At 48.9% G+C, this 14,449-nt stretch overlaps 1 protein-coding gene across 1 annotated transcript in view; it reads right to left on the bottom strand.

The window, feature by feature from the left end:
- DCPS (decapping enzyme, scavenger) overlaps positions 1-14,449 on the bottom strand; it is a 50,389-nt gene that overhangs the window by 8,906 nt on the left and 27,034 nt on the right. The window contains exon 3 of the mRNA XM_039470531.2: positions 6,295-6,440. Within this exon, the coding sequence (XP_039326465.1) occupies positions 6,295-6,440 (146 nt within the window). The remainder of the gene's footprint in view (positions 1-6,294; positions 6,441-14,449) is intronic.

The following is a 14,449-nucleotide window of genomic DNA, read 5'->3' as shown; positions in this document are numbered from 1 at the left end:
CCATGCGTGTGGGTTTCTTGCCATGCTGGGATTCTCATCAGCGGTGAGCTCAGCACCTCCACCCGCCTGGAGCTGGTGCAGATGCCAGTATATCCGCAGTCTCCGCTGACACAGGCCCCGCATGGCAAAGCAGAAATGAAAGCTATGTGGAGACATGGAGGCAGCGACCTCACCACAACCTTTCGGGGCTACCCAGGGCTCCTGACCCTTGGGTCACCCTTGGATCAGCTGCTGTCAGTAGCCTGCAGAAGACCCTTCCCAGGCCTGTGTGGACCCCAGGACATCACTTTACAGAGACAGTCCTGGAGGCCTGCCTGAGGTCAGGAGGCTGCAGGAGGTTGGCTGAGAAGGCCCCTGGGCTTACAAACCTCAAACCCCGGTACCCCCAGCTCTTCTCTACTTCCTCCCAGCTCTCAGGCCCTTTGTAGACATGAACTTATATAGGACAGTGAACTGTGATCTACATCCAAGGGAGAAACCTGCCGGGAAGCCAGAGAGGGGAATGGCTGAGGACACACTACTGCCCCTTCCTCCTCACGGTCAGAACAGTCTCCCAGCTCACTGACGTGGGAGAAGAAGCCACAGACACAAAGTGGGATGGGGAGGCCAGCGACCCGACACTACCAGGCAACCACAGTCCTCTTTCCACTCCCAGAAGTGCTGGACGGGTAGCATCACCAAAGGCCAGGGGCACGGGGACTGGCTTAGGGTCTGCACAGCCTCACACCTTGAGCCTGGAGGGCTGAACACACCGCTTTGCACCCTCGCTTCTCAGCTGGGATGGACGTGGAGGGAGCAGAGGGCAGCTGGGCCTTGGGGTCTCCTGCGACTCCCTACCTGCGGGAGGCATTTCAGCTCAGAGGGCCCCAAACCTGTGACAAGACCCACAGGCCGGTCACAATGTGGTCCATTCACAACAAAACACAGGCTGTTTCCCAGAAGTTGAATGGGGCCCCTTCCTGGGAGGGGTTTGGAGGACACCCGGTAGCCACTTCCTCAGGCAGCTCTGGCCCTGACCAGCACATGCACAGAAGTGTTTCCTCTCTGACCTGAAAGCTCCTGGGAATGTGCTGCCAGAGGAAAAAGCCAGCAGAAAAAAAGGGAGGGAGGGAGATGGCATGCCCTACAGAGAGCCCCAGCGTACCCATAAGCAGGCCTCCCCAGAGCCCATCCCTGACTCACAGAAAAGGGGTGTCTACCTCCAACTGTTATGAGAGAGAACGTGAGCAGGTTCTGAGCCCAAAGAGACCTGGTTTCATCTCCCAGCTGTCACTGGGTAAGCGACTGATGCCTCCTTTGTAAAATGGGGCTGATGATACCTACCTAAGGGTGGGGAATGTTTTCAGAGAGAACATGCACATGAAAGCGCCCAGCACAGCCAGCATAAGGGAGGCCCCAGTGAGTGGCAAACGTGGTGGGATGATATGCCCGAGGCTACGAGCCCGACTGGGGACAGGAAAAGAGGGAAAGGCGGTGACAGCAAAGGAGGTGGTGAGAGAGGAAATAGAAGCGAGGCTGGGGACGAGTGACTGCAGGAAGGACTGACGACCGTGGGAGCAGCTGCACTCTGCCTGGCACTGCTCTCAGTGTCAAGGCAACCCTAAGAGATGGTTGCTATCATTGCCCCCACTTTTTTATTTCAGACGGAGTCTTGCTCTGTTGCCCAGGCTGGAGTGCAGTGGCGCAATCTCAGCTCACTGCAAGCTCCGCCTCGCAGGTTCAAGCGATTCTCCTGCCTTGGCCTCCTGAGTAGCTGGGATTATAGGTACGTGCCACCACACCCGGCCAATTTTTGTATTTTTAGTAGAGATGGGGTTTTTGCCATGTTGGCCAGGCTGGTCTCGAACTTCTGACCTCAAGTGACCTGCCCGCCTTGGCCTCCCAAAGTGTTGGAATTACAGGCATGAGACACTGCACCTGGACATTGTCCGCATTTTGCAGGTGAGGAGAATGCAAGTGCAAGGAGGTTCATGCTGGGTCAGCCATTTCCAACCCTGAGAGTCTGGCTCCTGAGCCTGCGGCCTGGGCCAGGGTACATCCTGCCTCCTGGGAGAGGCCTCTGAGAGAGTGGCAGGGAGCTCCACCTGCAGGAAGTCTCAAGGCCAGAGGCTCAGAAAAGAAAGGGATGAAACTGAAAGAACGAAATTCACACAAACACAGAGGGCTATGTAATGGGGAGTGTCACCATCTGAAAGTATGCCCAAGAGACTTGGCTAGCCCTGCTGATAAACTGGTGGGCAGTGGGTGATGCCATCACCATTCTGCAACCCACCTGGCTGGACTTCTTTCCAGTAGGTGACACCGGCGGCTCCCTCCGTACCCTCTCTCCCACTTTGACCTCCCATGAGACATCCTGCTCCTTCCTCATCACCTCCTGCTCTCTGCTTCTGCCTGCTGCCTTGCACTTCCCCTCCAGCCATTCATGGCCTGGTCACGTGTCCCAGGTGTCTTAGCTCTGCACACTTCCCTGCCTGTTCCTCTGAACCGTTACCTGGAGTAGAGAATGGTGGCTACCATCCTGGCACCATTCTCTGCTGGAAATAATAGCAGGCACATGATACATAGCCCCTCTCAATGTCCACAACACCCAGGAGGGAGGGGCCATTAGTTACATTCTTCAGACAAGGAAACCGGGGCTCTGAAATTAAAAACAATGTCACGTCATTCTAAGATGACAGACTAAGAATCCAGATACCAGGCTGAGGTTGAAGTCTAGCTGGGTGACTCACAAATAGACATTTGTAACTAGATAATCTCAAAGGCTACAGATCCAGACATCCCACTACAGTTTTCACTGGGAAGTCATAACTACCTCACATGTAAAGAGCCAGATAGTATCTCTGGTTTAGGGCATAGATGCTGAGACCAGACTGCCTGGCTTTGAGACCTGTCTCCAAAAGGGCTGCTGTGAAGAATAAATGAGATGTGAGGCCGGGTGCGGTGGCTCACACCTGTAATCCCAGCACTTGGGGAGGCCGAGGAGGGCAGATCATTTGAGGTTAGGAGTTCGAGACCAGCCTAGCCAACATGGTGAAACCGTGTCTCTACTAAAAATGCAAAAAATTAGCCCAATGTAGTGGCGGGTGCCTGTAATCCCAGCTACTTGGGAGGGGGGCAGGAGAATCATTTGAACCTGGGAGAAGGTTTCAGTGAGTCAAGATCGCACGATGGCAGTCCAGCTTGGACAAGAGTGAAACTCCATTTCAAAAATAAATAAGTAAATAAATACATAAATGAGGTGTGATGCACATAAATACTTAGAGAAGTTCTTGGTACTATGCATAGGAAGTGCTCAATAAATTCCAAACTGTCTTCCATGCAAACCTGCTCTTCTGTCTCTGTCCCCTATACTGGGTCATGAATTATCCTTCTATCTACTGATCACCCAAGCTTTTCCCTCCCCTCTCCCTGTCAACCAGTTGCGAAGCCCCATCCAGCCGTGTGAAGACCTACCTCTTAAACTGCTCCAGAGTCCTTTCCCACTGCCCCTTCCTTGGTTCAGACCCATACTGGTTTTTCCAGTCTTCCTGTTCTATGTTCACCCCCACTCCACCAACTAATCTGCAAATCAGACCATATCACCCACATGCTTAAAACCATTTCAGGCACCCTCACTGCCTATGGCAACTGTCCTCACATCTGATGGTAGAAATATCATAGAGAAGCCGGGCGCGGTGGCTCAAGCCTGTAATCCCAGCACTTTGGGAGGCCGAGGCGGGTGGATCACGAGGTCAAGAGATTGAGACCATACTGGTCAACATGGTGAAACCCCGTCTCTACTAAAAATACAAAAAATTAGCTGGACATGGTGGCGTGTGCCTGTAATCCCAGCCACTCAGGAGGCTGAGGCAGGAGAATTGCCTGAACCCAGGAGGCGGAGGTTGCGGTGAGCCGAGATTGCGCCATTGCACTCCAGCCTGGGTAACAAGAGCGAAACTCCGTCTCAAAAAAAAAAAAAAAAAGAAAAGAAATATCATAGAGAAATATACATTTTTTTTTAATGAACATTTCCCAGCTTCACTCCCTGAAGAGTGAGATTCAGCAGATATGGAATAGTGCTCCATGCTGGGTATTTATAAGAATCCCCAGGCAATCCTGATGATAAGCAAGATTCAGGAACTCTGGGCCTCCCTGACCAAGTCCATGTGCCTCCGCCTGGCCCCTGCCTACCATCTCAGTGCTGTCTCCTCTGACCCTCCAGCAGCCCAAGCCTCAGTCACACCAAACTCCTTGCGGCTCCCCCACAGCATCAGATGATTCCAGCTCCGTGAGCCTCTGGACTTGCTCTCCCTCCCCTTGTGCACCTGGTAAACTTCTATTTGTCCTGCAAGACCCAACAGGAGGATCCTGTCCCTGTGAAGCCCCAACTGTCTGAGCTGGTCACTGTCCCTCTGCATTACCACGGTAGCTCGTCTAGGCACCAGAGTGCTTATCCCATTGTCACAATTGCCTGTCTACAAGTCTATTTTCCCTGCTAGACTGTGAGAACACTGTCTAGGTTTCATCATCTTGGTGACCCTCCAGAGCGTGGCATAGGACCAGGTCCACGGTCGGTGCCCAGTAAACATAATGACTGTTGCCAGTTAAGCTGAGTGCTTGTCAACTAGAAATAGCCAAGAAGGAATACATGAACGCACCTGTCAGTCAGGAGTTGGAAGAGTAGTGGAGTTTTCACTGTGCCCTTCTCTGAGTGGAACTGCATAATGGTATATAATAAGGAAGATGCACACCTGGGTGTGGTGGCTCACACCTGTAATCCTAGCACTTTGGGAGGCTGAGGCAGGTGGATTCCCTGAGCTGAGGAGTTCGAGGCCAGCCTGGGCAACATGGCAAAACCATATCTCTACTAAAAAGACAAAAAATTAGCCAGGCATCGTGGCATGCGCCTGTAATCCCAGCTACTTACACCAACCATATCAGGGCTTCCTTACTTGGATCTCAAGTTTGCACAACAAGCACAACAGAACAACTGTTCCAGGAGATTCCCCTAGGATCCTGAGCAGCAGAAACTCTAAGAAGGTGGAGACATAGTTCCTTTCCGCTTGAAAAACATAACAAGTGCAGAGTCTTTAAAAACCACCACCACCACCAACAACAAAAAAAGCCAGCTTGAGCTGCATGCACCCCAGGCAAACTGCTGCCCAGGGAGACCACGGCTGAACCAGGCTGGGGAAGAGGGCTGGGGGCACACAGCCTCCCAAAGAAATGCTGCTCCTGCAGGCCCTGCCAGCCCACATTCCTCACTCTTCTCAAGCGCAATTCACCTTGCAGTGCCCACACACAGCACACCCTGCCTTATTCTGGGCCAGGGAGGAGTAGCTGTGAGTTCCCCACATCACAACACCCTCACCACAGTGACCTGAATCTTGGGGAGAGTAAGTGAGAAATGCTCAAAGAGAACAACAGTGAGTGATAAAGAGAAGGAACAGTGTGAGAGTCAGTGAGTGGGCAAGAAACTGACTCATCAATAAGCATCAATCATATTTAACTCTGAGTACTCACATGGGCCCAGTTTCAGGCAGAGGCTCCAGTTGGCGCTGAGCCTAGGCCCAGGGAGGAGTCAGGATCTCAGAGCTAAATGGCCTTTAATTTGGCCTGGCCAGACACTGCCAGCTTGTGAATGGAGGCCCTGCACCAACCTCCTAGGGCCAATGGGGTCCTGCCTTCTGTTTGACAAATGCAAAGGGGAGTGGGTGAGGGAAGAGCTTTTTACTCCAAGCCTCAGCTTCTGCAGGCCCGTTTGCCACAAGTGAAACCAGGAATAAGAGTCTGGACTGGGTGGGACTAACTCAACATCAGTCTTTTACCCATTCATGGACCCGAAGCAAGGGCACAGTCATCCTGAGGCTGGATCAGGGCTACTGCAGAGCAGACACACATTCTTCCAATGGACTGGATTGCTTTGAGGTCCTCAGAAAGCCTCCATGACATGCCCAAGCACATCAGGTGGGACCAAGATCAGCATTGGTTCCTTCACCACCAGCCTTCTCTGACCATGCCATATAAAACAGCAACCCTTTTGGTCCCACTTACCCTGTCCATTTCTCTCCACAGCACTCATCATCTCACAGAGCATACAGATCCTAAGATACCTATGTAAAGTCATACATTGTATGACTGTGCACGGATGTAAACCTCACGAGGCGGGGATTCTGTTCGCCATACTCTCTACTATACCCCCACGCCCTCACCTAGCACAGTGCCTGGCCCCTAATAAAACTCCAATAGACACTTGTAAGAGGAGACACCAGCCACGGGAGTGGCGCTTTGCGCCTCAGACACATGGCCAGTCACCTGGATGCTGAGGCTCTGGGACTCCAGGTGGGGTAAAGTAATGTTCCTGTAGTCATCTCCCGTCTCTCGGATCAGACGCAGGTCCTGGCGCAGGTACTTCTGCAGGTGTTTCTCTGTGGCGGGGTAAACCACGGTCGTCTTTACATCTGCAACGACACAGCACAGTCCGTGATGGGGAAGCAATGCCCACTCTCTATGCCACAGGCACCATGGTAAGGAGAGAACTCCCGCCCTGGCTTTGATTCCCTGAGGGAAGCCAAAATCCAAGAGGTTCTCTGCACCCCAGATCCACTCCCACAGGGTGCCTCACACCACTGCATTCATGAGCGGAGCCACACTTGGAACCTGGAAAATACAAGGTTCTCACTTGTGGGTCACTGGGCCCCTCATCAGGCGAAACCCAGCTCTTCCTGCTTCATCTTCCAGGCACAGGAATGAGAGGTCCCTAACGCTTCTTGCATGCCAAATTTCTAGGTATGTGGCTTTCTGGACCCAAAGTTGAAAATGTGTTTTAAAGCCCAGTAGTCTCCTTAACAACAGGCAGTGCAGCAGTGCAGTGGTTACAGGCACAGACTCTGGAGCCAGACTGTCTGAGGTCAAGTCCTGGCTCTGCCTGCTCCTTACTATGAATGGGACCTTGGTCTCACCCAGAGCATGGTTCAGTTGTTTAACCTCTCGGTGCCCCTACTTCCTCATCTGCCAAATGAGGATAGTAAAAGCTCTTGTGTCATAAGACTGAGAGGATTAAGCAAGTCAATTACCTGTGAAGTTCTTAGAACAATGTCTGGCACATAGTAAACACATAAGTGCCGTGATATTTAATCCAGGGTTTCTCAACCTCAGCACCACTGACATTTTGGCCTGGATAATTCTCTGTTGCGGGGGCTGTCCTATGCATTGAAGGATGTTCAGCTGCATCCCTGGCCTCTGTTGGGATGTTAGTAGCACTCTCCCCAAGTTGCGACAACCCAAAATGTCTCCAGACATTGCCAAATTTTCCTGGAAGGAAAAACTGTCCCCAGGTGACAACCACAGTTTTAACTAGAAGGACATCTTGCAGTTTTCCTAAATAGACTCTAGGCTAGCATCCGGGTCCAACACCACCTGGTTTTAGTTAAACCCTTTCCCTTATTTTTAATACCATTTGGTACAATCATTGTCATTACTCCAACATTTACACATAGTGTTTAAACATAGATCTTAGGGGTAGGGAAAGAAAACGGTATTTCAAAATCAGTTTGGCTCTTTCTCAAAAGACCCATGATTCCCCTCTGACTTTCTTATCTGAGGTTTAGATAGGCTGTCCTAGGGAAACCCAAGAGAGAGCTAAAACCCAGTAGGGATATTTTACCACCATGAAGTCCTCACACTCATGCATCACAAAACCCAGCTAAGAACTACCAACCTAGATTTTCACATTTGGTCTGAGGTCACAGGTGGTTTTAACCTCATTTTCATACATCAGTGACGAGGGTGAGCTGGGACAAGAAGAGTCATCCAGTATCACACTGTGAAATGCAGCAGAGGTGAACCTGGAACGGAGGCCTTCTTACCCTAAAGCCAGCGCTCTGGACACCACAGGCTGCCTAATGGCTCCAGTTGTACTTCCAAAGCCCATTGGGGATGTACAAAGATGACATACCAGGCACATGACTTCTGTCCCATCAAACATCTCAGTCCATCAGCTCCGGGAGGCACAGCAGCACAGTGGGAAAACATGGGCGCTGGCCCTGGGCTGGCCACATGACTCTCCATACTGGCTGTGTACCCTGGGGCATGGCACTTAACGTCTTAGAGCCTTGGCTTCCTCACCTGTTAAAGGGTGCTCCATCAAATCTGCCTCACAGAGTTGTTCACATTAAATAAAACATGTCACCTAGATCACCAGAGGTGCTAAATAAATGTCACCCAATCCTGGGAATCCCTGGACCTGACCTTGAAAAGGAGGCACAAAAGCCTCCTCACAACCCTCTGTGGAGTAGCAAAAACTGTTCCTTGCTTCTCACTCTGTTCTCTTACAGCTCAGGGTCACAGGCCAGAGGCCAGTGGTCAGGCACACCAAGGTCTCAAGAGGCAGGAGACTGCTTGAAGTCGATTGAATGGCACCACCTTGACCCTTGCAGTGGACCTGAGAGAAATCCCTACAACTGCTGGGGAGCCTGGTGGATGAGAACAGAGATTTTGGATCCAGTCAGCCTGGGTGCAAGTCCTGGCTCTGCATGAGTTCTGTGTAACCTCAGGCAAGGGACTGACCACGTAGCTTCAGTCTCCTGACCTCTACAATCTGGGGTAATAACAGCACCTATCTTCCAGGTGTTGGGAGAATTAAATGAGTCAGTAGAAGGAAAGATTCAGGAAGTGCCTCACACAGAGAAGAGCTCTCCACAAATTAAGCCTAGTTTAATTCTCTCCACTGTTACCTCAGTTGCCTGGGTTGGGCAGTAGAGCTCCCTGAGAGTGGGGGTGAGATGGGCGGGGCACAGAGGCAGAGTGGGTGCTGGAGAGTGGCCTGGCTCTGTGGGCAGGGTCACTTAGCCGGGCTCCCAGCCTGGGGCTCCTGGCTGCTCCAGATCAGAAAGCCACTGGGCCTGTGAGCATGCCCTGGTCTGCCAAGGCCTGTGTGAGACCCGCCCAGCCATCCAGGGCGCAGGGAAACCAGCGTCTGACCGAGCCGGCCCCTCCCACTGCCCCTCAGCAGCAAGAGCACCCAGGAGGCACTTATTTTCCAACCGCTCACTTCCTGCCATCCTCCTGCCTTTCCTGTGCAATGGGAACCCCATTGCAGCACTCTCTGAGCTCCCCACTTTCCCTAGAGACCCGACTTCCCTCAGATCACCACCAGAAGCCCCAGTCAGGGTCTCACTGAGGTGAGGGCTGCCACCCTTAAACCGTCCCCTGCTCCACAGCTCACATGCTTCCTGCTGTGGTCCACAAGGCTGCTGGTCACCTCGCCCTGGCCCTCTCTCCCACCTGGGGCCTCTGCTCCAGCCATCCTGGCTCCTCCCTGACCCATTAACTCGTGTCAGCCACCGGCTCCTCTCTGGGCCGGCACTGGCTGTTCCCACTGCCAGACAGTCGCCTACCTGAGGAGCCACACTGGTCCTTGCTTCATCCAGGGACATTTTACCACCATGAGGTCGTCATACTCACTCATACATTGCAAAACCCATTTGGTCTGAGGTCATAGGTGGTTTTAACCCCACTTTCATACATCAGTGAAGAGGGTGGGTTGGGACTCAAAAGAGTCATCCAGTATCACACTGGGAAATGGGCAGAGGCGAGCCTCCTTCATGCAGGCCTCTGCTCTGAGGCTGGCTCCTTGGGCTCGGTCAGCCCTGGTAAAACAGCAGCCTTAACCTTACAGCCCTGTCTCCTCCACTGGCCTGCTTCCTCTTCGCTTCTCGCTCTCCCACAGCAGCATGTGGATTGACCGTCTGACTCCTCGACTAGTATGCAGCTTCCACAACAGGGATTTGGTCTGGTTAAAAAACAAAACAAAACAAAAACAAAAAAACTTTGTCCCCAGCACCTAGAATAGTGCCTGGCACAGGGTAAGCACTCAATAAATACTTATTAAACAAATGAATAAAGGAATCTGGCCTTTTAGACTTAAAACCCAGAAAGAGCAAAACCTCCTTGATAAAAATCAATATATTTCCCAATGCTAAGTTTACTCTGGCAGCCAAAAACACCAACCCTGGTATTTACCTCCATGCCCATGGAGATGCTGACCTGCAGCTGAACTTCAGGAGGAGTTTGGTCAAGAGTCAACGCTCAGTAAACAATCCCATCAGGTGAAAACATGTTGGGAAACAGGATACACATGCATAGTCTCAAAAATATCACCCATAGATTACTTATTAATTACAGAGGGAACACGAGTTGCTTTGTAGGAGCAAGAGGCTACTGGCTACTGCCTCAACCAGGCCATGGGAGTCACCGTCACCCCTGCCAGGCATACTGACATCATGTGCCTCCGGATCACGTGGAATTCTGGCCAAAAACGCATAACCTGAGTCCAGTCACGAGGAATATCAGCAAACCAAAATCCATGGGCATTCAACAAAACAAGTGGCTTTATAACACTACAAAAACGTCCGAGTTAGAAAAGACAAAGAAAGGCTGAGGAATTGCTCCAGATGAAGGGACATTGAAGAGGTGGGCCTAAAGGGGTTGGATTCGTTCCAGGGTTGGGATCCAGGGAGCGCCTGCGCTAAAGCGAGTGGGACAACTTAATAATGGACTCTGTGTCACAGGACTCTCATACAAATGGGAAATTTCCTGAAATTGATCATTTTACCCTTGTTTATATCCATCATTATCATTATTCTATGTATATGTGGGGGGAGAAAAAGCAAATGCAGCAAATGTAAGGTGAAGTGCTTTTATAAGGGAGTTCTGTGTTCTATTCTCACAACTTTTCTGCAGGATTGGAATTTTTTTTAGTAGGAAATATTTTAAAGGTGTCAATACCTTTTGGAACCTCAGCACTTCACACGATTCTAACCTACCACGCCTATGAACTCATTTACTCCTCATGACCAACATGAATGTGTAGTATTATGATTGTACTTTATATATGAGGAAACTAAGGCACAGGGCCTGGAGTGGCCCCCAAGGGCCCACAGCCCTGTGTGGTGCTCAGGGCTGGGCCCCACAGCAGCAGCCCCATCTGCCCACTGCAGGTCAGCAGATGAGGCCCAGTGGCCTTGCCAGGCTCCCCCTGCCCCATGCTGTCTGGCAAGTGGACTGACGGCACCACCTGCTGAGGATGAACGATACCAGGCAACGCCCCTGCCCAGAGCGTTTCCTGGTGGCCAGAGAACTGACCAACTCCCCAGTCCCACCCTCCTGCTGGCATTCTCAACAGACAGCCTGGGATAACTGTAAACCCTCCAAAACCTATCCCTGGAAAATGTCCACAGTATATTAAGAGCACCTCCAACACTCCTTACAGAGTTCCCTGTCATGATTTTTAATATTGTGTCTTTTTGTGTTTTTTTTTTTTTTAAATTTAAATTATACTTGCACTTATGTCAAAGAGTCAAATGAAGCTTGTTTTCAAAAACAATTTTCTGTTCCTCCCTGCTCCCAATTTCCAGCTCCTTCAAAGGGACCACTTTGAACTCTTCTGGCCACCTCTTAGGTTATATACTTCCAGAAGTCTAAATTATTTATATATATGTGTGTGTGTATATACACATGCGTGTGTATCTATGTGTGTGCGTGTGTGTGTGTATGTGTGTGTATATATACATATTTATTTTTCTTTATTGACATGGAGTCTTGCTCTGACACCAGGCTGGAGTACAGTGGCATAAATTCAGCTCACCACAGCTTCCACCTCCTGGGTTCAAGCAATTCTCCTCAGCCTCCCGAGTAGCTGGGATTACAGGCACACGCTACCACGCCCTGCTAATTTTTGTCTTTTTAGTAGAAACAGGGTTTCACCATGTTGGCCAGGATGATCTCTATCTCTTGACCTCATGATCCACCCACCTCGGCCTCCCAAAATGCTGAGATTATGTGAGCCACTGCGCCTGGCCTCGAAATTATATTTTTATATCTTGTTCCTACTTGACTTTTCACTTATAATATTACTTACTGACTTTTCATTAAGGAAGAGAAGGATTTACCTCTTTTACCAGCCCTCCACCAAATGTACACATAGGCACGAACACACACCTGTACACAGATGCTAACACTCAACCTCGCAGTACAACTTTACCACAATTTTAGATAAATCAGTGTTCAACATTGATGCTACAAAGATGATGTAAATGTTGCTCGCTGCCAAATTTACTGTGATTATCTTTTCTTTTCAGTATAATTTTTGGTGTATGAAATAAGTAATTACATTTTTACTTGTTTAATTTTCTCTCTCTCTCTCTCTTTCTTTTTTGAAACTGAGTCTTGCTCTATTTCCTAGGCTGGAGTATACTGGCACGATCTTGGCTTACTGCAATCTCCACCTCCTGGGTTCCAGTGATTCTCATGCCTCAATAACCTGAGTAGCTGGGATTACAGGTGGCCATTATCACACCCTGCTGATTTTTATATTTTTAGTAGAGATGGGGTTTCGCCACGTTGGCCAGCCTGGTCTTGAACTCCTGACCTCAAGTGATCTGCCTCCCTCAGCCTCCCAAAATGCTGGGATCATAGGCATAAGCCACTGTACCCAGCCACTTGTTTAATTTTCTATAAGCATGTCACTAATTCATCCCCAAAACCACTTCCCTGTTTACATAAATCTTCTCTTGATATGTTAAACTTAGCAGGCAGGCCAGGCACAGTGGCTCACGTCTATAGTTCTAGCACTTTGGGAGGCTGGGGCAGGCAGATCGCTTGAGACCATGCGTTTGTGACCAGTCTGAGTCTGAGCAACATAGTAAGATTCCCACCTCCACAAAAAAAATGCAGAAAAATTAACTGGGCATTGTGGTGCATGCCTGCAGTCACAGCTACTCAGGAGGCTGAAGTGGGAGGATCCCTTGAGCCTGGGAAGCAGAGGTTGTGAGGAGCAGAGATCTCATCCCTGCTCTCCAGCCTGGGGGACAGAGTGAAAAACCCTGTCTAAAAAGAAAAAAAAAAAAAAAAAAAAAAAACTCATCAGGCAAACAAACAATGAGTCTTTCCAGATCTTCTGGCTACCCAGCCCCAGAAATAATTCTCAAACTTTAGTGTGCCATTATTATTATTATAAATTAAATTCTTAGAATTTTCATTAGGAAAACTGTGAAAATATTTTCAATTCTCTGAAATAATTTACCAAGTAGATCAGCAGATGGGTATTCAAAGTTCCACCACAGCATAAAACAGAAATCAGTATATACAATTATTTGTCAGTTAAAAATAAATTTTAAAAGTTATACTAAAAATTAATAATTTTGCTACTATAATCTGCTATGTGAATACAATAAATGACTGTAGAACAACTTTAGGGCAGGGCGTGGTGGCTCACACCTGTAATCCCAGCACTTTGGGAGGCCAAGGCAGGCAAATCACCTGAGGTCAGGAGTTCAAGACCAGCCTGGCCAACATGGTAAAACCCTGTCTCTACAAAAATACAAAAAAATTAGCTAGGTGTGGTGGCAGGTGCCTGTAATCCCAGCTACTCTGGAGGTTGAGGCAGAAGAACCGCTTGAACTCATGAGGTAGAAGTTGCAATGAACCAAGATCACACCATTGCACTCCAGCCTGGGTGACAGAGCAAGACACCACCTCAAAAAAAAAAAAAAAAAAAGGAAAAAGAAACAATACAACTTTAGGGCCAAGCACAGTGGCTCATGCCTATAATCATAGCACTAGCGCTTTGGATCAACTGAGCCCAGGGGTTTGAGTTCAGTTTAGGCAACATGGTAAAACCCTATCTCTACAAAAAATAAAAAAATTAGCTGGGTGTGATAACACATGCCCGTAATTCCAGCTACTCCAGAGGCTGAGGTGGTGGGAGGATTGCTTGAGCCTGGGAGCTCAAGGCTGCAGTGAGCCGTGATCATGATCGTGCCACCGCACTCTAGCCTGGGTAACAGAGCAAGATCCCATCTCAAAAACAAAACAAAACAAAACAAAAACAAACAAACAAAAAACAAAAAGCAGCAGCAGCAGCAGCAGCAAATGCAACTGTAATACATTGAGCACTGTTTGAATGCCTTCCTTGGTCAAAGAACTTTTTGCAACATGTGTATTTTTTTTTTTAATCATTAAAGTATACTTGCTTTGAAAAATACATGCATCAGCTTGTATATATAACATTACAATGGAAATAAACACAATGTTTCTAAAGCTGAACTTTCTACCACTCAAGGTAAAACACAAATTGTATTTTGAAAATCGTTTCCCAGATAAGAGGATTAAAAAGGTCTCTTGTAACCACTGGTAACAATACAGAATTATCAAATTTGTAAACCATGAATCTTACATTTCTTTTTTTTTTTTTTTTTTTTAAAGAATAAAGAAGAGGAAGAAAGAGAAAGAGGAAGAGGGAGAGAGGATGGGGGTATTGCTTTATTGCCCGGGCTAGAATGCAGTCTAAATATGGGTATGCCTATAATTGTCCTTAATAATGGAGACATGAAAGAAAATGAGGGAAGAGAATAGCAAACAAGGAGCCAACCAAGATTTCTTTTAAACTTCTAAGTTGATATGATGTGGT

This window comes from Saimiri boliviensis, chromosome 6 (assembly GCF_048565385.1).
Source record: "Saimiri boliviensis isolate mSaiBol1 chromosome 6, mSaiBol1.pri, whole genome shotgun sequence".
Taxonomy (NCBI): domain Eukaryota; kingdom Metazoa; phylum Chordata; class Mammalia; order Primates; family Cebidae; genus Saimiri; species Saimiri boliviensis.
This window is presented reverse-complemented; position numbering and strand designations above follow the sequence as displayed.